Source organism: Saccopteryx bilineata, chromosome 1 (assembly GCF_036850765.1).
Source record: "Saccopteryx bilineata isolate mSacBil1 chromosome 1, mSacBil1_pri_phased_curated, whole genome shotgun sequence".
Classification (NCBI taxonomy): domain Eukaryota; kingdom Metazoa; phylum Chordata; class Mammalia; order Chiroptera; family Emballonuridae; genus Saccopteryx; species Saccopteryx bilineata.
In genome coordinates, this window is record NC_089490.1 from 368,082,435 (window position 1) to 368,108,352 (window position 25,918).

General features: G+C 41.9%; 1 protein-coding gene across 2 annotated transcripts in view; it reads left to right on the forward strand.

The window, feature by feature from the left end:
- NELL1 (neural EGFL like 1) overlaps positions 1-25,918 on the forward strand; it is an 854,093-nt gene that overhangs the window by 804,846 nt on the left and 23,329 nt on the right. The window contains exons 16-17 of one of the 2 annotated variants that reach the window (XM_066251133.1): positions 512-652; positions 24,391-24,584. In XM_066251133.1, coding sequence (XP_066107230.1) covers positions 512-652; positions 24,391-24,584 — 335 coding nt within the window. The remainder of the gene's footprint in view (positions 1-511; positions 653-24,390; positions 24,585-25,918) is intronic. The other variant, XM_066251134.1, reaches the window with a different exon arrangement.

Here is a 25,918-nt window from a genome sequence, read left to right on the forward strand (position 1 = left end):
TATATTCCTCTCTAAATTTTGCAGGGCATGTAAGTCTCTGAGACTGCAGTATAATAGAAACATCAGTCTGGCATGGTTTACTCTAAAGTTTCCTGAAAGTAATGTTCATTGATAGGATCAAAGAATACCAAATAATATCTGGAATCCTATTTTGGAATTATTGAATCAGAAAAAAATGGCATACGCACTCAATACGAAAAATGTGCCAAACATCATCAGTTTCGTTTTTGATGACGCAGAAGCCTGCACAGCCTTTGAAGTCGGGAATGTCTTCATGCCCTTTGGCTCTCATTCATTGTCAATATATAAGAAAGCATCCAAAAATGAAGTTTTTAATTTGGATTCTGGGAGAAATAAAATGGGTTTATTTTCTTCCTGTAACTTGCATTTTAGGTAACTAATCAGGTTTATAATTGCTGTGTGTGACATGAGCATGTTTTAGGTGTTTGCTGAAAGGTTAGTGTCAAAAGAAATTAATGTCCTGGTGGGCTTGTGTTTTTCTCTGAGGCAGATATTGATGAATGTACAGAGGGAATCATTGAGTGCCACCACCATTCCCGCTGCGTTAACCTGCCAGGGTGGTACCACTGTGAGTGCAGAAGCGGTTTCCATGACGATGGGACCTATTCACTGTCCGGGGAGTCCTGTGTTGGTAAGCAGCTTCCGGCCATGCCCTCTGTCCATCAGGACCTTTGCAGGAAGGGCAGCTGGCTTTGGTACTCTGTTCGGTTCCCAGTGTTAAAATGTACCGCTCACCGGTTAAACTCATCTGTTTTCAAATTTCCTCCCTCTACAATTCACGGATTAGGCCAGGGATTATACAGTGTGGGGTTTTAGAATTTTTATACAGAAACTAGGGCAGTTGAAGGACAAAGCCTAGGTCTGTATGCTGAGGTGTTTAGTTCTTTCTAAAGGACATCATGGTGGCTTGCTGGAATTTTTAACTGTTTGAGATATACCTGTAAGAGAGGACATGTTGCTGGACTTTGAAAGCTTAATTTAAATCACAGCTTTTTTTCTGTAAAGGTCACTGCACCTCTCTGAGCCTTCATCTGTAAATATGTAAAAATGTGGATAATAATACACATGCATTGTTAGGATTAAATGGGATGCCGCATATTTAAGGTTGGTAAATTTTGAATTGATGCACAAATGTATAGTGTCATTAACCTTATTATTATTGGCTATTACCTTCATCATCTTTGCAAAGTCCCCTTAATCGCTGTTCTGCTTGTGGTTCTATTCTTTGCTGAATGGAGGAAGTTAACAGATGGAGTTCTTCACCTTCAAGACCTTACACCTTTCATGAAACCCAAACAGCTGATCAAAAATGTAATTGTCTCTATGAGCACCTTGGCCAGTGCAGCTATTTCATGTCATGAGGACTCAGCTGAATTCGTAATGCTGATTTGGACAGACCAAGAGGGCAGGCATTCTGACCACGTGTGCCCAAAGCTCAGACTGCTGTGTTAGAATTCATTGTCTCATTGCGTATCTCTTTTTATAAAGGTTGCTACAGAAATCCACTTAGTATTTTTCTAACTTCTCCCTGGAGATTGCTTTAAAGTAGTGTTGAGGCCCTGGCCGGTTGGCTCAGTGGTAGAGCGTCGGCCTGGCGTGCAGAAGTCCTGGGTTCGATTCCTGGCCAGGGAACACAGGAGAAACGCCCATTTGCTTCTCCACCCCTGCCCCTCTCCCTCCTCTCTGTCTCTCCCTTCCCCTCTCGCAGCGAGGCTCCACTGGAGCAAAAGATGGCCTGGGCGCTGGGGATGGCTCCTTGGCCTCTGCCCCAGGCACTAGAGTAGCTCTGGTCGCAACAGAGCGACACCCCGGAGGGGCAGAGCGTCACCCCCTGGTGGGTGTGCCGGGTGGATCCCGGTCGGGCACATGCGGTAGTCTATCTGACTGTCTCTCCCCGTTTCCAGCTTCAGAAAAAGAAAAAAAAAAGCAGTGTTGAAATTAGGGACCAACGGGCAACAGCATGAATTATCTGCCACATTTTTTACATGACTGTTGAGAAGCCTGCCAGTGGAGTTGTTAAACGCGTGGACCCTTGAGCCAGAGTCCCTGTAGTCAAGTTCTAGCTCTTGCCACTTCTAAGTACGTTACCTTGGGCAAGGTCCTAGCTAGTCTGTACCTCGGTTATCTCATCTATAAAATGGAAATGTTCATATCTAGTTCATATGACTATTGTAAGAATTAATTGTATTGATATCTAGTAAATGTTTGATGAATGTGAGTTATTTTGATCTTAAGTGTTCCTGTATATTCAGCCCTCTGCCCCATACTCTATTTATGTTTCTTTTATTGTTAAAAGAATTCTTTGCAACCTCAGCAAGAGGTTTGCATTTATCCTAGGTTTTCGTATTCTTTCTTTAGATACAGCTCAGAACTGCTGTGTGTAGAGCTCAGTGTAATAGATGTTCTGTGACTGAAACTAGACCAAAAGGCTCATGTATCACCAGGTCCCCAGGAAGCATTTTTTGATGTCTTCATAGCCGCCATCACTGCTCTCCTTGCGCAACTCTAGAGCTTTCTTCGGTTCATGTTTTTCCAGCTTTGTTTATTACACCACCATACAGGGTATGTGCTCTCTGACTAGACTGTGAGCACGAAATAAGCTTTATTCTTCTGTCTCTCCAATCATACCCTTCGGTAGTTGGTGTTCAATACATGAGTAAATGTAACCCCTTCATGTGCCCGAGACAGAAACACAGGCACAGAAAAGATGGCACCTTGCCTTCTGCCACATACGCGTTTTCATACAGGAGGAGACACAAGCTTGGGTCAAGTGTACTCTACATGCCCGATCCCTGGGACAATCCCAGTTTATCCTGGTTGTTCTAATGTAATTATCCATTACATCAATTAGTGCCCTGTCACTCCCATACATGCCCCTGATAAGATGACAGATGTCACAGTTCCTTCACCTGCTGATTCCTGTCTGTTCTACTGAATGTTGAGTCCGGGCTGGGGGTCACGGAAGCTCCTGCACTCCCCAGGGAAGCACTTCGCTCATCCAGAAGCTGGTCCCGGGTCTGCACAGGAAAACCTCAGCAACCGCATGCCCTGGCAAAGGAACAGAACTGTTGTGGTTAGTGGCATGTTTAACTTGGGTAATTGTCAATCTGAATTCCCTTTTATTTCCACACTTTTAGAAATATCTTTGTAAATGGGTCTTCATAAGAACAGACATATAAGCATCATTTAGTTTTTCTTTGGTAGTTCAGGGTACTCTGTTGGTTTGGAATTCTTTCTGGGTGAAAGGGATGTATAATCAGATCATGTCACTTTTCTGTGTCAACCTTCTCTCGGTTTCCCATTGAATGTAGATAAATTTCTAACTTCTTTATGTGGACTTCAAGGCTAATTCTTGAACTTATGTTCTATATGTTTAGTCTTTTTGATCTTTTCATACCTTGAACATGACAATTAAATCACCCAGTTTCCTGGCCTTTGCTGTTGTCTGTGTCGGGAACACTTGACTCCTGTCTTGTCACATCACTTTGTTCTTTTCTTATTTAATTCTCAGCCGTAGTGCAACTTTTTCAAGGAGACCCTCCCTGACTATCCATTTAAAGTAGTCCCTCCACAGTCACATCATTATATCACTCTTATCTACATCTTTTTTTTCCTTCTTTTCCAAGTAGGAGGAGGGGAGATAGAGAGACAGAGTCTCGCATGCAGCCTGACCAGGATCCACCTGGCAACCCCGTTTGGGGCCAATGTTCTTCCCATCTTGGGCCATGATGGTGACTGAGCTATTTTTAGCACCTGAGGTGGAGGCTCCATGGAGCCATTCTCAGCTCCCAGGGCCAATGTATTTGAACCAATTGAACCATGGCTGTGGAATGGGAAGAATGAGAGAGACTCAGAGAAAGATGGGAAGGGGGTAAGTAGAAAAGTAGATGGAATCAAACCTGGGACATCCACACACCAGGCCAATGTTCTACTACTGAACCAAGCAGCCAGGGCCTCATCTACACCTTTTATAGAGTTTTCTGTTCTCACATCTACTATGTGGGTAATTGTCTTCTGCCCCAAGCATACAAATTTTCTGGGAGCAGAGGCCTTGTCTGTCTCTCACCACTACACCTCCAGCCACTAGACCAATGTAGGCACATGGAAGGCATTTGATGCACAAACAATTGAAGGAATAGACAATCAAAACCATATGAGGTCAGGTTTATTTTCTATTTAGTTGGACATAACTCGCTCTGTAGAGTGTGGTACATAACACAAGATGTTGAATATTACAAAATCATGGGAGTCTTTTAGTGCAGAAAAAAAAATCTTTATTGAGAATAATCATCACATCAGCACAGTATCAAGCCTTATGGGAATATGGGTGTATATGAGCTAAGATCTCATTCTGGACGGATTTATGACCAGTCACGCTCTGAATCCTAAGAACATAGCTTAATGGCACTGAAAATGATCACATCAGAATAAGCCCTAAATAACTTTAGCTTCCAATGCTGACATTAAAAAAATAGCATCTAAAACAATCTTTAAAAATATTTTTTAAGTGTTTTAGCAACATGTACTCAGCTATGCGTTTTCCTCAGATAATAGCAGGAATGGCATATGTTAGAAACTAAAATGTGGCAGTTGTTGGCTTTTAGGAGAATGGTTGCATGTCACTCCATGCCATTTTTTGTTAGATGTGGATAATAACACCTGCTCTATTGACTTCATCTGTCAGTGTAAGCATCGACTGGTATCGATGTCATAAGGAACAGCACCTGTGCAAGATTTACTATTTTTGTAACCAAAAGTGCTTAAGATTTGGCTGTTTCTCCTAAAGTAGATCATATTATTGTAGAAATGGCCAATCTTCACTATTGTAGAGGCAGACCAAATCGCCATTGTTGAGAAGTTTAGCGCGCTCTCTCTCTCTCTCTCTCTCTCTCTCTCTCTCTCATTTTCTAGTGTATTTTTATAATTCCAGGAATGAGGGGCACACAAAAATGAGCCAAGTGTTCTTTGCAGAAGGGGACAGCGACCCGTTCCATAATGTACAGTGCTCTCTGTGTTTGGACACAGTGATGCTGTAAGGCTGGTGGTAGTGGCCATGCAGATGCGCATTGGATTTGGGCAGACTAAAGGAACTGTGGAGCCAGAGGATGGTGAAAATTCCATTTATTAAAGTCTTGCAATTGCAGATGAGCAAGCAGGCAGGGAAAACCGCCTCTCTCTCTCTCTCTCTCTCTCTCTCTCTCTCTCTCTCTCTCCTCATGAGCAAACAGGCTGGGGGACCCCTTGGTAAACAATACCAAACAATGGCCCCTCTCAATGGTGGCAGGCAATCTGCAATCTGCTGCCCTGAGGGCAAGCACCTGCAGCCTTACATAGACTATACACATGTGGTGCTGCCCCATGCTCATGCACCAATCAGGCAAAGTGCAAGCGAGCCAGCCTAACACACTTGTTTGACCAACAGGTGGGAATTAATGCTTCTTATTTTAACGAAACTTGTGAGCAACTGCTTTTTTTTAATCTTGGCATAATTATCTGGGTCATTTAGAACTGAAAACTGATATGTAATTAAGAGCGGCATGTATAAAGAGCAGGATTTTTACATATTTTAAAAATAAGATTCAAAGTCCCTCAGATGCAAGACTGTCTCCATGGTCTATCTTGCTTGTGCACAGGAATGTTATTTTCTCCTCTGCTCCCTCGCATACTCTGCATGGGTCATCTGCCTTCTCCATACAGCTGTCACTCTTTCCAAACTCTGTACCCTCTTTTCTCTTTTCTCTACTCCTTTGCTTGTATGCTTTTCCTTGACCATCCCTCTAACCCCATTCCCACCTGTCAAAATCCTGATGAGGTCCTTCTCTCTAAACCAGTGTTTCTCAAACCTGCTTTACAGTGGATCCACCAGAGTAGCTTTTCAAAAATACCCTGGGGTTTCGGATTCAGTTGATCCACTGTGGAACTTAGACTGAAGTCATTTTTTTTTTAACTCTCCGATTAGACAGAGTATTCAGTTAATGCAGAGAATCACCATCATAGATGCTCTCGAATAATAAAAAAAAAATGCCTCTCTCTTATACATTTCCACAGTTTTACGTCTGTACCTTGTTGATGGAATTTACCAATTTTAGGCTTGTCTTTTTCATCAGTTCTTTGTAGCCTAGAGCAGTGGTCCCCAACCCCCGGGCTGTGGACTGGTACCGGTCCGTAGGCCATTTGGTACCGGTCAGCAAAGAAAGAATAAGTAACTTACATTATTTTCGTTTTATTTATATTTAAGTCTGAACAATGGTTTATTTTTAAAAAATGACCAGATTCCCTCTGTTACATCCGTCTAAGACTCAATCTTGACGCTTGTCTCGGTCACATGATACATTTATCTGTCCCACCCTAAAGGCCAGTCCCTGAAAATATTTTCTAACATTAAACCGGTCCGTGGCCCAAAAAAGGTTGGGGACCACTGGCCTAGAGTACAGTTGAGGTCTTTTGCTGTCCTTTGTAAATTCGTATTAAATTAAATTATATTGGTCATACTTTTTATTTTTTGGTGTCAGATGATATGTTCATATTCCAGTAAACCCCATGTTATTAATCAGTAGCTATTCTTTTGGGGCATGGCACCCCTTGGCCTCCCAATACTGCTTCTTCCCCAGAACTTGCTTCTGTGAACCAGGCTTCCATACTCTGGAGGCTGCTCTCTGGTCACTATAATTGGCTCCATGGAGATTTTTCTTGTCAGAGAAGTCGCTGCAACAGTCATCAAGATGGAAAGCTACATAAAATAGCCGATTCCACTGGAATCTCTTGGGAAAGAGATTTCAGCCTTAACTGGTTGATGTGTCAGGGTCAAAATGGCCTGAGAATGATTTGGTTCTGCAGTCCCTGCCCAGTGCTGAGTTCTCGCAGGCGTGAAGAGGAAAAGGGCTGGAGCCTGGAGGTGCTCCCATGCTAAACCTCACTGGGGAGGGGGGCCAGCAATGAAGCTTAGCAGGCAACTGTGTGAGATGGTGGAGAGGCATGTGTGAAGTCTATGTAGGCCTAGAATCAAATTCTGACTCGGCCACATTCTAGCTGAGCAGCATTTGGCCAGATATTTAACCTCTCTGAGCCTTCGTGTCCTTAGCATACAATGATTAAAATAATGTGTGCTGGTGAATTTTTTTTTCTAATATAAGTATTCTTTATGCAAATATCCTGGCAAGTAGTAGATACTAAGAGTCGACATTTAACCGCCCTTCATCTCGACTTTCCCACCTATCAAATGAAGGCAGGAACAGTTAATACTCAGAAGAGCGGACACTGAGTGCTTCCTTTGCACCAGGCCCTGCTCTAAGCAATTTACAAAGTGCCATCCTCATAAGCTGCTATGGAGTTGTGAGGATTAATTAAGCTAACATAGGAAGAGCGGGCACATTCGGCACTTGCATCCTAAGTGCTCATAACGTTAGCCACCGTCACTAATGGAGCACCTAGGCTATGCACCTGACACTCTGCCAGGAAATTTTATGCATCATCCACTTGATTTCCTACAGCTACTATAGGAAGGAAGCCCCATAACTACCACCATTTTAAAAATGAGGAAAGGTCCCAAAGATTAAGATACCTTGTCCTGAATTCCACAGTCTGTAAATAGTACACAGAGGCAATAATCTAGGCATGTTTTATATCAGAGCTTCTGCTTTTCATATGTTAGCACTGGAATGCTTACTGGACGGGAGTAAGATCAATGATGAGCCCACAGGTAGAGAAGACGTTACGTGGAGCAGCTGGAGGTCAGTGAGGCAAGGCGAGGAGAGAATGAGAGACACTGAGAGCAACCTAGTTGGAGAGATGCACGATCCTGTCTGGACCAAGAGCCCTGGGGAATCACTTTATCCGCGGGACTAGAGGGCAGTGTTTTGGGGCTGGGTAGCAGGTTCTTAGCAGTTCATTTGATACCACCTTAGCCTTGACAATAATATCACCTGACTAACCACTGATGTCATTACCTTCTCTGCACTTTTGGCGTTACGTAACTAGAGTAGAAAAAGGACAGGTCATGAACAGTAAGTTGCAGATGTTAAATTAGGTGAGAAATGGATCCCCTTAGACCCTCTGGAACCTTTCTGCTCCCCTTCAAGTCTAGCCATACATACATAAACCTGGAGATGGTCAGGATATAGGATAAACTGGATAATTCTGGGGCTTCTAAGGGAAGGGAAATGTACCTCCTTAGGCTGGTGATAAACACTTCACAAAATGGTGTTGGAGTAGAGTTCATTGTACTACACTCCGGTATGAGCCCAAGTTGCTTTGTTTACCCACAGTCTACCTGGGCTGACACAGGACAGGCCCATGTGCTTGTAAACTAACTGGAATCTATTATGTAAGCCACCCCTGTCCCTGTTTACTAAATTTTCAATGACCATTTCCCTACCGTCCAATCACCTTCCTGATAGCAGCCATGATCAGCCATGGAGCAGATAAAACAAGCTTGGACTCTGAAGCAGTGCTTGGTGTTTGGGGAGCCAGTGGACCTCAGTTCTAGTCCTGGTGACGAGACCATGGGTGATAACCAAGAGGAGGAAAATTAGAAGACTATTAAAATACAACTTTTCATGTGTATCATAGTGTTGTTATATGTAGTTTATCCATAAAAACAAATTTGCTGTGGTCTTCTCACTAATCCAGACCTCATGTTTTAAACCATTTTACACTAGGAACCAGTGAAAATAGGAAAGTTATTTTGGGGACCACTAAGGCAGAAATCACCCTGAACATAAACGAATTCAGCTAAGATCATTGGGTCTATAATCTTCACACAGCATCAGGGTGGTTACCTCTTTGGCAGACCAGCATGAAATTTCTGGACTGGTCCATGGACCAGTGATTGAAAAACAGTGATCTAGACAGTATGGAGAATGAAAAGAATTCATCCCTTAGGGAGTTTAAAAGACCAAGTTGGAGACAAAATCAACATATATAAACCATCCAATAGCATTTGATACGATTGCAATTAACTGTAGAGCTGGCAACATTGTAAAATATGTAGGTAATTAGGAAAGAGAGTGATCAGAGAGAACTAAAGAACAGTCATGCCAGATTGCATGGGGACATTTAGACCTAAGGGTGGGAGGCTTTAGGTATATTTTAGGATAAAAAATAAATATTAATAATAGCTAAGATGAACTGATTGCTTCATGTTCTAGACAGTCTTCTAAGAGCTTTACACTTCCTAACTCATTTTATCCTCAAAACAAGTCCACTAATTGGGAATTGTTACAATCTCTCTGCTTAAAGGACAAAGAAACTGAGGCATGAAGATGTTCAAGATATTGTGCCTGGTCCTATAGCTATTACCTGGTAAATTTCTTTTTCCAGAAAATGTTAGTTGACATCTTTTTGAAGACGGTGTGCATGTTTAAGATTTTTTTCAATATTAAGCAACAAGAATACTGCTTTATTTGCTGCTAAGGTCGTGCTGTACAAGTGATAATATAATAGCCAAAAACTTCTTGTGGGCTAGGTATCAAATGAGCAGAAATGCATCCAGTGGCATGGCCATGTGAAAGAGCCTGTGTTTTGTCTCTGCTCCTACAATTACCTCTATCAGTTGTTTATTAATTGGAGGTAATTCATGAAAGATTAAATTAAGGATTGAATACTGATGATTACTCAGCTAATTGTTTCATTTTCTACCTCATTGTGTTCTTGTAGATGCACCCTTGGTATAAAGTGCACGATTTATTTCCTTCCTTCCTTCCTTCCTTCCTTCCTTCCTTCCTTCCTTCCTTCCTCCCTCCCTCCCTCCCTCCCTCCATCCCTCCCTCCCTTTCTTCCTTTCCTCCCTCCTTACTTCCTCTTTCTTTCTTTCTTTTTCTCTCTTTCTTTCTTCTTTCTTTCTTTCTCTTTCTTTCTTTTCTTTCTTTCTTTCCCTTGCCTCCTTCCTTCCTTCCTTCCTTTCTTTTTTCTTTCTTTCTCTCTCTTCTCTTTTTCTCTTTCCCTCCTTCCCTTCCTCCCTCCCTCCCTCCCTCCCTCCCTCCCTCCCTTCCTCCCTTCCTTCTTTCCTTCTTTCCTTCCTTCCTTTCATTTTTTCTCTTTTCCAAGTGAGAGGAGAGGAGACAAAGAAACAGACTCCTGCAGGTGCCCCGATTGGGATTCATCCAGTGACCCCCATCTCTGGCTGATGCCTTGCCCATCTGGGGCCATGCTCTCAACTGAGCCATTCTCAGTGGATGAGGTAGAGGTTCTATAAAGCCAGCCTCAGCATCCGGGGCCGAAGCACTCAAACCAATTGAGCCATAGTTGCAGGAAGGAAGAGAGAGAGAGAGAGAGAAAGGGAATGGAGGAGGGGTGGAGAAGCAAATGGTCACTTCTCCTGTGTGCCCTGACTGGGAATCAAACCCAGGACATCCACATGTGAGCTGATGTTCTACCACTGAGCCAACCATCCAGGGCCACAGTTTCTTTATTTAGTTTATTTTGAGTGTGTGTACAGAGGAGTTCATGTTTTGCTCTATCCCAGTGTATGCTGGGGGCCATCAGATAACTGAACAAAAGGATGGTGACCATCTAAGAGGTCACCTGAGTGCATCAACACGTCCCCTGCTGAAAGGTGGCCTCAAGGTAATGGGAACTTCTAATATTGCTACATAAGGATGTCCAGTCACCATCATGGGGATCAAAACTGACAAGTCAAAAAAGACAGGCATACCCAACCAGCAGGCAAGGAAGCTGGCTCACCTGTGCGCAGCCGCTGAGCACGAGTGGTTTCCTGTCTCTGCCCCAGCTGCACTGAACTGAGGAGCACAGCTCTGCTCTGGGGGCCACATATTTTGACTGGCATCTGGTTTCTGCTTGATGTAAAGCGAGCAACAAGGAAATGGCACTGACCAGTCAAAGCCTTTTCGTTTCCCTCCAGTTGGCCTCAGTGGTGAATACCCAGCTGCCGCGATGGCTCCACAGAGCATGTTTCAAACTCTGGGGCTTAGGACACTAATACTGGAGTACTTTTCAACAATGCATTGTGTTAGGAAATATATTTGGCAAATTCTAAATTAATGAAATTTAGCTGCTTTATTAAGCAGCCTTTTCTCTGCATAGTTAGTGTCCCAGATTTATTTGGCTTAGGAGCCTCCCCCCCCCCCAGGCGTCTTGAGAATTTGGCACTCTATATAGTGTGTACTAACTGGAAACTGAAGAATGAATATAGCCCTCTCGAGGAATTTCTAGAAAATGTTCTTTATTCAGTATCATTCAATTATGAGCTGCTGAAAAGAGGGTTTTTCAGTCTGCAACAAAAATTTATTGAGCACACTACTTGTCCTTCAAGTACCAGCAGTTTTTGTACTATTATTTAATTTTGGTGTAAGGAAATCATTAACGTAGGATTTTTAGTCTATTACTTTCTTTTTTTTTGCTGTAATCATTAAAAAATGTAAATCACTCCACTTGACCATACTGTGTTGAGAGATTTTTCTAAAGGCTTTTTGGGCATGAGTAGCTGGTTTGTCTTTAAGCTACATGGTGCCAGTCCTCACATTTCTGACAAACACAAGGTCTTTGAATAGATGCTTTGCCTCTTTCCCACTTTTATTTGTTTGCCAGCCTGCCCTCCAAATTTGTAATAATATCCTGACGATCACTCTTCTTTCCACTGTGGTAAATGCGATGCCTCAGCCACAGCAACTCAGAAGCGGCCATTAAGGTCAGTTGCTTCCTCCGACACTAGGGATGGAAGACAAGTGACACAGGTCTCCGGCGGCGCTGGGTGACAATTGTGTATTGCGTGAACAGGCCCAGTGGGAGTTCTGAGAAAAGGCAGCAGTGGGGAAGGCTATACTGGAGGGCGGGAAGGGCCAGGACCGGAACAGGGAATAACGTTGGCTGACACGCAGGGAAAGACTGGCATTTTCCCCTAAATGGTTCTTTGCAATGTGTCTGTGGTTTTCTTTAAAGCCTCCTTTTCACTACGAACTTGGCATTTTTGGAAAGATCAAGCAACAATAGAGGCACTTATTTTTTATTTTTTTTCTGCACGGGATCATGAAGCTTACACCCTGTGAAATCTTCTTTACAGATTTTAAATGACTTTCTTGCTTTTCTGCTTTCTTCATGAATAGCTGGCAGTTCCATCTGAGTGACAGCAGAACCAGGGGGGTATTCCTAAACAAATAGCTGTCTGAACGGTAGTGCCTGCGAACTCAGGGTTCCGTGGAGCTCAGGGCAGTAGTTCTGGGAGGGTGGTCCTCAGACCCCCAGCTTCTTCCCCTGTGAGACGTCGTTAGAAATGGATATTCTCTACCTCACCCGGACCTACTGCATCAGCAAATCTGGGGGTCAGGCGTGGAGATGTTTTTTGTTTTGGAGGTTTTTTTATGAGCCTCCCTCCCTCCCCTTTAGCTGATTTTGTTGTCCACTCAAATATGAAAGCCTCCTCCTTGGGGGGTTATTTGAAAGCCTTCAGAGTTGTCCATGATTGCCCTGAGACCGCACATAAGTTGGTGGATGTGTATGTGCAGGTATCCGTGGGAGGAAGCAGAACCAGTTCTCACCGGGATCTCAGAATGACACTGACCCTAACAATGTAGGAACCAGTGTTGAAATACACTATCAGAATCCAGACCCCGTGTTTCCAGTCACAACTCTGACCTAATTTCTCAGTGTTTTCCACCTGCATTTCTACAGTTCGGTCTTGGGAGAGAGTCACCTGCCCTCCTTTCCTGTTTCTGAGCCCTCCCTGGTATTGCATCCTATGTCACTGTCAGCTTCCTCTGTCTTGAAGCACAGTGCAAGCTAATGTTTCATTACAGACACTCCTGGCTTGAATGTCTTAGAGCCAAAGACCCTGTCTATGCAGTGGCTCTGAGATCAGCATCCACACGTCTTTGAAATGAGTATTGAATATTGAAGCGTTTGTTTTAGCCCGAGGTTACTCATGTTGCTCTGAAATATTTACCTGCGGGTTTATGAGCAGGGAATTTTAACCTGTCATACTCGGACCAAATAAAGCACTGTGTGCATAAAATCACCATTCACTTTTTTAACGAGCACTTATTGAGAGGGTCTGGTGTGTACTAGTCCCTGTGGGAGTCTTAGACACACAGAGAGGAATTTCCTTCCAGGCTGGAAAGCAGAGAGAGGAGGTGGGCAGGGATTAGGCGAGGCTGAACTATAGAGCAGTAAGATATATAAATGAATAAAACTGAGAGACGTGAAGAAAAAAGTGACTGACTCCTCTCGGGGTTGGGGCATGTCGGGATGGCAGTGTAGATGGGAATCTGTCACAGAAAATATATTTTTACTGGGCCTAAAGGATGAGAAGGCAAAACAGGCATTGGGCTATTTCAGGCAAGAATAGCTCTCTGGTTGGACAGAGTCATAAAAGAATGAAAATGTGCCCGAGGGGTGGTGAGACTTCTGGTGTGGATGATGTGCCTAGTAGAGATGGGTGTGTTGTGGGCAGGGAGTGGCAAAGAAGGAGCCCTGGAAATAGAGGAGGGACTTTGTGAATCTTGTGTCATAATATCAGTGTCTCTCAATGTTGTTGAAACATTTATTTTGTTGTGAAAACACTTTGATACTTTTCAAGACACAGCCATTCAAATATAAAATATAGTGCTATAAATGTAGTAGTATTTCTGACAAAATTTCAGAACATCTATCTACTTGTATCAATGTGATTTTCTACTCACTTGTGCAATTTTGTTCTTATTCCTTTTGTTTGGAATGCCTTTCTTCTAAAAAAAAAAAAAAAAAAAAGAGGCCTTTAGAATTAGCCAGCTATTGACCGTGACCCTTATCAAGAAACTAATCTGTGCTAACATTTGGTCCTGTAGCTCTCATAGCAACCCTTCCAGTTTGTTAGGAGTCCCAGTTTTATAGATGGGTAAACTGAAGAACAGAGAGGTCTGACATTTCCTTTGCCACAGAGACACAATTTCTCAGCTGAGAAGTTATGAAGTGACTTACTAAAGCCATCAGTGGGGACACAGGTAAGTAAAATACAGCTTCAAATACAAGTTTCTGCCAATTTCTAGGTATATGATCTTGTAACGACTCAAAGTGGGTCATTTTCCTGCCTTAAAAAGATCTTTGAGATAATGAGATCGTGGTAGGATCAGACTGTTAGTCGCCTCTCTCTGAAGAAACCTACACAGGGTAAGCAGTTAGAGGCTGTTATGATGGTCCAAACCTAGAAATGGACAGGAGGGAATAAGCCACATTAGGCAATAGATGGTAAGGATTCTGTCTACTTTAATTAACTGTAATGCTTTCAGAGAGGGACCTGCCTTCCTTGTTTTATTATTACCTTTTACATATAGTGAACACTGGTTGATATTCCTCCAAAGTAGGAGGCAGCCCTAAATCTGTTTTTACCAAATCAGTTGATGAGAAGAAGAAATCTGAACAGAGGAAGGAGATCCGAGAGAAGAAATTAGCTTAGAAAAAACACCATGAGATCCCACTAAAGCTTATTTATACCTTGTAGGTCTTCTCAGTAAGTAGATCCTGCCTTTCTTGACAGTAGTGGTCCAAACTGCTGTCCTTGATCAACACCCTAACTCTCCTTATACTGGGATAGTTTCTGGAAGAGGTTTGACCACTTCTTGAAAGATAGGGACCAAAAGTAAACAAGGTAGTAAAAGGAAACAGTAAATAATAGTCTTGGGAGGTCTATGAATTCTTGAGAATTTTAATTTGACCATCTCATTATTTAAGTTGAGACATGATTTTAGAATCGTACCTTGGACAATGTTTTTCAACCTTTGATTTATATGTAGGTCAGGGGTCCCCAAACTTTTTACACAGGGGGCCAGTTCACTGTCACTCATACCATTGGAGGGCCAGACTATAAAAAAAACTATGAACAAATCCCTATGCACACTGCACATATCTTATTTTAAAGTAAAAAAACAAAACGGGAACAAATACAATATTTAAAATAAAGAACAAGTAAATTTAAATCAACAAACTGACCAGTATTTCAATGGGGACTATGCTCCTCTCACCGACCACCAATGGAAGAGGTGCCCCTTCCGGAAGTGCGGTGGGGGCCGGATAAATGGCCTCAGGGGGCTGCATGCGGCTCGCGGGCCGTAGTTTAGGGACTCCTGATGTAGGTTGTAAGGTGTTTCTGATAGTAAATGAAATTACTTCGCGACCTCTCTGTGCCTAAGACCTTTCCTTGGCATAGGAGAGAGAAATCATTTCTCATCTGACAACTTGTTTGAGAGAATGATTTGTCAAAACAGAGTTGTGGTTTCACCCCAGCTGGATTCCGTGTGCAGAGCTATCACTAAGAACCCCACTGCCCACACTCCCCTGCACCCCAGGAGGCCACACTGCTCCCTTCACGACTTCCTCTCTTTGGCACCTGCTTGTGTATACTCATTATTAAAGGAAACTAGAGATGATTCCATAAGTATGAAATGTCCAAGAAAACTAATTCTAAGAAATCTCTTTATCCTGAAGCTGGATTTTTCCATTCACCTCTATCCTGTTGACGATCTTCACCACTCATACTCTAGCTCAGCCCTACAAAGGTGAAAAGCACATATATGAAGTTGAAAGTGGACAGGAACTAAGAAACTATTTTTTACTACTCTTATATTTTACCAAAGAGATAACTGAGGACCCAAAGGGCAGGGTTCTTTCTTAAATCACTGCTCAACCAGATTCAAATCTAACACATGATTTTACATTTCTTCATAGGTGAAATACACTGTAAAGATAAATAAACCAGAATATTACTTTTGAATGAATAAGAAAATAGGCCCTGGCCGGTTGGCTCAGCAGTAGAGTGTCGGCCTAGCGTGCGGAGGACCCGGGTTCAATTCCCGGCCAGGGCACACAGGAGAAGCGCCCATTTGCTTCTCCACCCCTCCGCCGCGCTTTCCTCTCTGTCTCTCTCTTCCCCTCCCGCAGCCAAGGCTCCATTGGAGCAAAGATGGCCCGGGCACTGGGGATGGCTCTGTGGCCTCTGCCCCAGGCGCTAGAGGGGCTCTGGTCGCAACATGGCGATGCCCAGGATGGGCAGAGCATCGCCCCCTGGTGGGCAGAGCGTCGCCCCTGGTGGGCGTGCCGGGTGGATCCTGGTCAGGTGCATGCGGGAGTCTGTCTGACTGTCTCTCCCCGTTTCCAGCTTCAGAAAAATGAAAAAAAATAAAAAAAAAATAAAAAAAAAAAAAATAGAAAAGTATGTTCACAGCTAAGCATACAAGGTAACAAAGAGATACAATAACACCGTGAAAGTGCAGGAGGGGAATTCTTTTCTTTTGAGGGTGAAATTTTGTTAAAGTGATAAAACAATGAAATGAATATAAAAAGAGACTATATACTGCTCACAAAAATTAGGGGATATTTCAAAATGAATATGAAGCGATAAAATATCCCCTAATTTTTGTGAGCCGTGTATATGGCCCAAGGTTAGGCACTGAGTAATGTGCAAAACATGTCTGTTCTAATTCTCTGTGATGTAGATGCCACTATAACACAGCCCACCCTCCCACCAATAAGCGGATATGAAAATGTATGAATCTAAGTCATTGGCATCAATATTGTAGCTTCTATGCAATAAAATTCTCTTTGGGCCCTGGCCGGTTGGCTCAGTGGTAGAGCATCGGCCTGGCATGCAGAAGTCCCGGGTTCGATTCCCGGCCAGGGCACACAGGAGAAGCACCCATCTGCTTCTCCACCCCTCCCCCTCTCCTTCCTCTCTGTCTCTCTCTTCCCCTCCCGCAGCCGAGGCTCCACTGGAGCAAAGATGGCCCGGGCGCTGGGGATGGCTCCTTGGCCTCTGCCCCAGGCGCTAGAGTGGCTGTGGTCGCAACAGAGCGACGCCCCGGGGGGGGGGGCAGAGCATCGCCCCCTGGTGGGCAGAGCGTCGCCCCCTGGTGGGTGTGCCGGGTGGATCCCGGTCGGGTGCATGCGGGAGTCTGTCTGACTGTCTCTCCCCGTTAATGGCTTCAGAAAAATACGGGAAAAAAAAATTCTCTTTGGATAGCAAGTATTTCTACAATTATATAGCCTTTTAAAATTTATTCTCTCCACTGGTCAGCATTGAATTGATTTCTAAACAGATTTTATTTCTAGTTAAGCATGACTTGTTTGTGGCAGAAAGTAAATTAACTTGGTTAATTTAGAAGGCTGTTATGCTTTTATTTTACTCTTGCTTTCCTACCTAGAAGAAACTGTTTTCTCCCACCACAGTAAAACACCCAAATTCATATAGTCCATCTAAAGAAAAGGTGTTCGGCGACCAAGGCAAGTTTGTGGAGTGTCAGCAAACCAAAATCTTTCAATATTAGTCACTTACTATTAGCACCAGCTATACTGATTAAGGCTCATCAGAAAACCTGGAGTGTTAGCATCCCTGGGATTTGCTGACCAACGTATTGATCAAATCCGTGAAAATTCAGAATTCAGAATGCAGGTTGAAATCCTCAGTGAACAGGCGGAGGTGGGGTTGACTGCATAATTAGAGCTCAGGGCTAATGGTGAGGATTTGACTATTTCCTGAGGAGATGGAAACACAGAATTTGTGAAATGAGTTGATTTCTATGAGAGAAAACATATACAAACATTACAGACAAGAACAATAAAAGCAGCTAATTATTTTTGAACAACTACTGCATGATATACTTTTGAGCATGTATTTACCCAAATTACCAGATTATCTCAGGGGGCATTTTTATCAACATTTTTCAAATGATAGAAACAACGCTCAGAGACATTAGGCAAATTTTCCAAAGTCATACAAACAATAAATTGCAGGGATAGGACTGTGAGGCAGCTGCCTAATTTGTCCCCTTTGCCCAGAACGTTCCTTCTTTTACTTGTGAAGATCATCTATCTCAGGGGACCTTCCCGGTCTCAGGCAAATGGGAATAACGGGTCATAGCAACTGGCCCCTGTAGCTGCTGGGGTCCAAACCTGAAGCTTTGAACTGGTATATTAAACTGCTTCCACTGAGGACAAGTGAACCAAAAACCAGAGATGGAACTGTAGAAAATGTTTATAACTTTAAAAAAATGGGAAGAGACTGCAGGGTCCATACTTAGAGGATCATGTCTGTATTCTTTGCTCGTTTTATTCCCAGTCCATAGCACAATGTCTAAGACAGAGTAGAGGCTCAATGAACATGTGTGTAATTGGTTAACTGATTGATTTGGTTACTAGTGACTGGATGAATGTAGTTCAATAATCTTTCAGTCTTTACTTTTCAGGCTGAACCCTTCCTGTGTCATTAAAGCAAGTTGAGTTTGAGGCCCTCACTGTGCTGGTCAATCTCTTCTGATGAATCCCAAGTGCGTCAACCCACTTTTAATAGTTTACACTCCAAAAGAAACATAATATATCCGAGTGTGGTATGACTAGCACACGATAGAGAGCATGGCTATCACCTTTCTTGTTCTGACCTGAAACTATGCCGCTTGAAGTTTCATTAGCCTTGCACTTTTCAAGCCCCATTGGAGCTCACATTTCTCTACTTGTTTCTTCCACTTACTTTGCTGATATGCAGCCTGTATATTTCTTTTCTATAATTTTCTCTCTGCCACTGTAAAAGAGGCAATCTCGTGTTAACTATGGGAGAGGCATCTGTGCTCTACCTTGTTCATCATTAATAAACCCCCAAGCTCTGTTCTCATTGCCAAGCGACTAATGCCTGGTAACAATTTCCAAGTCAGAACACACACAGCTTGATATTCAAAGCACAGGTTAATATTTGTTTTCTGACATATCACTTGTGTTGAGTTTGAAAGTAAAACTAGATGTGCTGTGAAAATTACTCAAGAAAGAGAAAAAGGGGTAATAAAAGAGTTATCTCCTTTGACCTAACTGCTACCAAACCACTGGGGGGAAAAATGTTTCTCTTGATCTCTGAAATCAACTTAAAGTTTCATCTTCTGACGCGGGTACCATTAGCATTGTTATGCTATTAAAATTTCTGCAAAACCATTTTTCGTAAAGAGTAGGAAAATTGTTTGGGGCTATGTTGGGATTGGTTTGCTTGCTACTGATATAAATATCTTTGAATTATATTTTTGTACATGCTCACGTAACCTAAGCATCTCAAATTAAAGAACAAAGCAGATTGACTAGACACAATCCGACACTTTTTTAAAGCCAAACTGAGTACAATAGCTTTCAGAAATTATGAAAATATCAATGCAAGAAAATTATTTCTAATATACGGTAAGCTTAGCAGTGGAATTTTATTGAAAAAAACCTCATCTGAGCATGGAGCATTTAAATACTGAATTTACAAAGAGAAATTCAAGGAATTCACCAAGAGCCATTACTTAACAATAAGAAAAAACAAGTACACTTTAATAATTATAGATTCGAGCGTGGAATCTTTTGCCCGATTTTTGTGTCACGGCCTCTTTGTCATCAGTGGTCTGATGATGTAAGTATCATGGGTGAAAGCCTTTGTGTTTGCTCAGCAGAGAACAACAGTTGCTCTATGTAAATAGGGTGCCTCCTCCCTTTGGATGCCTTGGGATATGTATAATAGATTAAGTTGGTTTTGTGCACAGCAAACAGGTCTGTATTACCAAGAATATGAATAATGTCGGTTTTCATAATTGCTAACATCTGGCTTTCCATAAATCTGTTAAATTGCACGGAAGCAGAATTAGATTTCTGTGTCATAACTAAAGCAATTACATGGAGCTCTGTAGGCAATGTGGTTCTACAGTCAGCTGTGAAATCCTTTCATTCTGAGCGACAAAAGCAAAGCCAGCTTTGGCACCTTGTTTTTAGTGCACACACGAGATATGTTCATTTTTATGCTCAGGTTCCTTAATTTACGAGAGGAAAGCAGTGCCAATACGTTTGCAGCTTCGTGATGCAAAATAACCAAATGTTGAAAAGCATATTATAAATGGGCATCAATTGCCAATTTAGAGATTTTAGAGGAGACCGTCAATTGAATACCCTTTTGTAGCCACTGTGTGTGGATCTGTTGAAATCAGCCTTCCAGGCAGTATCTTTAGTAATTTGTTAATGGGTCTTCCTCTACCCTTATCTTCAAGCATTTGACAAGAAACTGGTGGGAAGAGAGGAGGGAAGGTTGTCTTGCTATTTCAGTGTGGTTCCTATATGTTATTTACCATACTTTGAACTACAGTAGATGAAAACATAATAATTAGATATATTCCATTATGGCTGGATGGCTCAGTTGGTTAGAGCATTGTCCCAAGGTGCAGAGGTTGCTGGTTCGATCCCTGGTCAGGGCACATACATGAGCAGATTGATGTTCCTGTCTTTCTTTCTCTTTATCTCTCTCCACTCCCCCTTCTTCTCTTGCTGAGATCAATAAATTAAAATATTCTTTTAAATAATTAAGTGTATTTCTGGCAGGAGAAAGTTGTGGTTATTATACCTTAGGCCAGGGGTCGGGAACCTTTTTGGCTGAGAGAGCCATGAACGCTACATATTTTAAAATGTAATTCCATGAGAGCCATACAAGGACCCATATACAATACGCATTATCCAATAAAAATTCGCTGTTGTCTCAGAGGACAGCTGTAATTGGCTCCAGCCACCCGCAACCATGAACATGAGTAATAGGAAATGAATGGATTGTAATACATGAGAATGTCTTATATTTTTAGCATTATTATTTTTTTTATTAAAGATTTGTCTGCAAGCCAGATGCAGCCATCAAAGAGCCATATCTGGCTCGTGAGCCATAGGTTCCCTGCCTTAGGTCAATTGAACAATCCCGAGGACAAATTTTGGCAAAGTAGCCACTACAATAGTACTAGTCTATAAATTTCCTGAATTTAAGTAAATACACTGAACATCTTTAGTGTATTATGTGTTAGTTGGCACAGAAGAGAAAAACAAAAATATTTAGCCTCTACACTCAGTGAACTCACTAGTTACATATGGAAATGTACATATTGACAACGTAACTCCTGAGAGAGGAATGCAAAGATAGCATAGCATATGAGGTACAGAGAAAGCAAACATCCTTAGTGATTGTCTTGCATAATGAGTGGTGGTGAGGTTTGATCCCAGTTTTGATGAATGCACAGAGGTGAAGGTAGCACAGGAAGGGAAGTGCTTACCTTTTCAATTAATTAACTCATCCCATTCCATATAGGCTGAGAAAAAGTAGAGCTAAGGAAGGGGTAGTATGCACATAATAAAAAAATATATGTTCGAAGTCACAGAAGAAACAACGTGGGCTGTGTGTCACCCATTGCTTTTGAATGGAAAGGGAAAAGGCAGAAGGTAACAGCTGAAGTGTAATATCAGGCTATGCTAGGAGTTTGAACCTTTTATTAAAGCACCAGAGAGTCAATGAGAGGTGGGAAGCAGAGGAGCGACATGGACAGGCTTGCTTTGAGAGCACCAGTTCCCTACGGAAGATGTTGAAAGCAATGATTCTTATCTGGCTAACCAGAGCCCAGATGTGTGGATCCTACTTTACTCCAACTGAGTCATTCTCCAGTGGTGGTGGCCTGGCCACCAGTATCTTTTAAAAGTTTGCCTAATGTTTTATTTATTTAATTCTTTTTTATTGGGTCCACAGTTGAAACTCACTGAATTAGAGTGAGAAGTGGTTGAAGTCAGGAAGACCAGAAAGGAGGCTAATTTTGTAGTCCCGGTGATAAGCATGAAGATAACACAGAATTTGAAGAAATCTGGATTTTATTTTTTATGATTATGTATGCAATGAACCATTGGTCTAGTTATCAATTTTTTACCTATATCTCCTAGACATATAAATTCAATATAAATGTGATTAGAGAAGTATAAGATTGAATATTTTAATTACTTTAAGCAAAAACTAGGGCATGAGAATAATGTAAATGTATCAGTTTAGTATTGTTCCAAGGTAGTATAAACCTAAATTGTAAGCTCTCTACCACTTACTGTCATTATAACTGGAGTTCAGAGGAGGTGAATGGTTACTGTGAATTGGCATCAAACTGGGATATACTTAGCTGAGGAGGTGGGGCTTGAACTTTGTCCTAAATATTTACATTTATTAAATCAAGAAACAAAATTTACTGAGTCCTTATTATGCTGTTGACATTTTTATTTTCAAATGACCATTGATTAAGTGAGTATGGCTTTATACAAGAGATAAATGAGGGTCAGAGAGGCTAAATAATATGATTAAGGACATATAGTGTGATAAAATTAACTGTATATAGTAACCACTCAATTAAATGGAAGAGCTTGCTTTCAAATATGGGTCCCCTGACTCCCACATTCAATGCTACTTATAGTTAGGAAGATTCAGAGTGGAGGAAGGAAACTGAAGAGATGAAAGAGCTTTTAAGCAGGAGCACCATATGATAAAATGTGTTGGAATGGCATGGGCATGACCAGGAACAATGCGGAGGTAATTGAGGTCTTCTTGTAGTTAATCTGGAATTTAGGCATCTTTTTTTTTTTCTTTTTCTTTTTTTTCCAAGTGAGAGAAGGGGAGATAGTCAGACTCCCATATATGCCTTCACTGGGATCCACCCAGTAACCCCCATCTGGGGCCAGTGCTCTGCCCATCTGGGGCCATGCTCTCAACTGACCTATGTATTTTTAGCACTGGAGGCAGAGGCTCCATGGAGCTATCCTCAGTGCTCAGGGACAATGCACTAGAATCAATAGAACCATGGCTGTGGGTGGAGAAGGGAAGCAGATGGTCACTTCTCCAGTTTGCCTTGACCAGGAATCGAACTGGGACACCTACACACTGAGCAGTGCTTTACCACTGAGCCAACCAGCCAGGGCTGAATTTTGGCATCTTAATTTGGGATTATTTCCACAGTGTTCAAAGGAGGGGTCATTATTCATTAACTAATGGGTAGGAGAGAGACAAAAAGTAAATCATGGAATGAATTAGCTTTTTTTAGGAAATATCATTGGAATTCCCTTAGCCATCTCTATAAATTAGTTTTTTCTTTTGTAAAATGCGAATGACTATTTTCATCTTGCAGTTCTGTGGTGCAATTCATGAGAAAGAGCTGTGGGGAAAAAAATTGATAATATGCTTTTGAGTATTTTATTGCTTTGAGCACTTTAGGGGAAAATGCCAATGCCAATAATTTTTTTCTTTAATTTAGTCCATAATCCCTAACCAAGTACTTGCAATCTTATACATATAGGGGTGGGCAAAAGTAGATTTACAGTTGTGAGTATGTGAAACACAGAGCTTATTCTTGTACTCTTATTATTATTTTCCATATGAACAACTGTCAACCTACGTTTGCCCACCCCTGTATTTAACATGAAATTTAAGATGTAGAATAAGTTCATCTGTACTGTTCTTACTTTAACTGCCCAACAGTTATCTATTTGTACTCCTGTGTATCACTTTATCTCCCTCAAGAGGACAATGTCTTACATGTCATAGAACATTTATAGCACCTAGTGGGCAAAGAACCTTGTGCATAGCAAACCTTTGGTAAAAATTTATTGGCATCAATGTTGTCACCTGAAGAATATTTGAAGGGCATGACAGTAGATTGATCAGTGGAGTAGAATACTCTGACAGACAAATGACCACTGTCTTCAGATAGCATCCAGTTGGTCATCAATAAGAAAAAACAAATATTCCTTTCTTGAGTAGTCTTAGAACTAGTGGCAAGAAGTAGAAGCCACTGGTTAATATATTTCATTTCAATTTAAGGAAGACATTTCCAAAAGGGTCACTCATTGAAGGAATTGGCTGCCTTGTGAGATCATAGAGTGCCCACGGGGGTTGGACAACTATGTTTGGAAAGTTGTTAAGGTCACTTACAACAGGACTTAAGGTCCCTGTTAAGTCAGGGAGGGCTGACTAGAGTTATGCTTTATTATGTGGTAAATGCCCTGGGCCATTGCGATGATAAGACTTGGTTAGGAAACCACCTCCCTAACCAAGAGATGGTTAGGAACCATCATTCCTTCTTTCATCCTTAGCCCCAGGATCTGCGGACAGTCTAACTGGCTCAGGGTTGCCCTAATTACCGATTTGTTCCTACTCAGTGGTTAATCTATTCACAGCTTTTCTAAAAGACCCAGATCTCCATAGGGTGTATCTACACTGTTCATGAATTAGCAGTGTTTATAGACTCTGGATGGTATAGTTCTTGAGAATATCCTAAAGTTAATTCAGAACTGCTACTGGATAATTTAGTAATTGGAGTGCAACAATTGAGAGTTTGAATCTCAGACCTGCTACTAATTAGCTAAATGACAGTGGGCATGATAATTTACTTCTATGATCTCAGCTCCATTATTTGCAAAATAGAGATGAGAAGCCATCCTCCAGCACAGAGCTATCTTGCAGAGTAAACGAGGTAATGCATGTGAACAGCCTGGCACAGTACCTGGCACAAGGTACTTTGCTCAATAATGTTAATGCTATCGTAAATGATTTTTTTCTAGTGATTCGCTAGATTCAAAAGCCCTGTGCTTTCTTTATTGCAGACATTGATGAATGTGCCTTACAAACACATACCTGTTGGAATGATTCTGCCTGCATCAACTTGGCAGGGGGCTTCGACTGCCTCTGTCCCTCCGGGCCCTCCTGCTCTGGTGACTGCCCCCATGAAGGAGAGCTGAAGCACAATGGGCAGGTGTGGACCCTGAAAGAAGACAGGTGTTCCGTCTGTTCCTGCAAGGTAAAGTCAATGTAGTGCTGCCGAAATTGTAACTGTACTTTCCCCTCCGCCCTTGTTTCTCTTCCTCCCCACCTCTTCCCTCAGCTTGTCCTGTAGTTCCTGAAAAGGCTTCTCCTGTTCTAGTCCCTGTTATAGCTAATGCTGATGCTGAGTGGCAGGCATACCTGCTCTCAATGAAAAGCGAGGTGTGGGGTTGAGAAGCACCACAGAGGACAGGGGTTGCAGGGCAGAGAAACCAGCTAGTCCTCCTGCTGAGAGCCTGCAGTGCCTTTAATGTTGGCTGGGTGAGAGCTCTAATGAGCCCTCATCCCACGCTTATACAAACTTGCTAGTTAAAACTACTCTTCACCTGAAATGATTACCCATATGAAATTTCTCACTTCTGTGCTGACATTATCCAGAAAAGCAAGGCTTAGAGACCTGCCTCCAGTGGTCAGAGACAGGCGACCTCTACTCTGAACAAATGACAGTGATAATACGGAGGCTTCCCGATAAATGATGTCGTCTTCATTGTTTCCAGTGCCAGGCTGTTCCTTACATTAAGTTGTTTGGAAGTGAGTTTAGTGCTTATGGAAATAAAATTTTGTCATCAACTGGTTTGGCTTTATGCTTTGCAAAATGAGCCTTATCAAAGTGTTTGATTTCTTTGTGCTTTATTTCATCTTTTATTGATCTTGCCTATTCATTTTCCTTTAATAAGGCTTTGCTGTAGCTCTTGCATTGTATTGTTACGATTTTGGGGGATAAGAGTATTTAATCTTGGGCTTTAAGGGCATGGGAAACACAAGACATGACTTGCTTAGTAGCCTCTTGGAGAGCTGGTATCTTGAGAAATTCTGAGTGCTCCCTCGAAACAAATGACATAACCTTGAAAAGTTCCAATTCATTTACCTGCCTTCTAGTCTGCCACACCTCCAGCAGACCTATTTAAAAGAGCTGTATTATCAAGTCCTGAGGTCATCACCCAACAACATCCATTTTTTCCCTTATACATGTACATAAACATAAATCTATACATATACATATACATATACATATACATATACATATACATATACATATACATAAACCTAGTTTAGCACATTCAAATTTAGGTCCATTACTCCCAATTATGGAGTACCTCCCATGGTCCAAGCATCCTGTAATTTAAAAACAGCATCACGTTTAATGTAGCTCAGTTTTGAAAGATGAATAAATTGAGTGTTTAAGTTTTAGAGCAAGTAATGTGTCCTAAATATCACAAAACATAAATGTTTAAGCTGGGACTTGAATTCCACTTGCCCTAAATTTCATAGTTTTCTCATTTTGCCACATGTCCTGTTACACTCTACAAA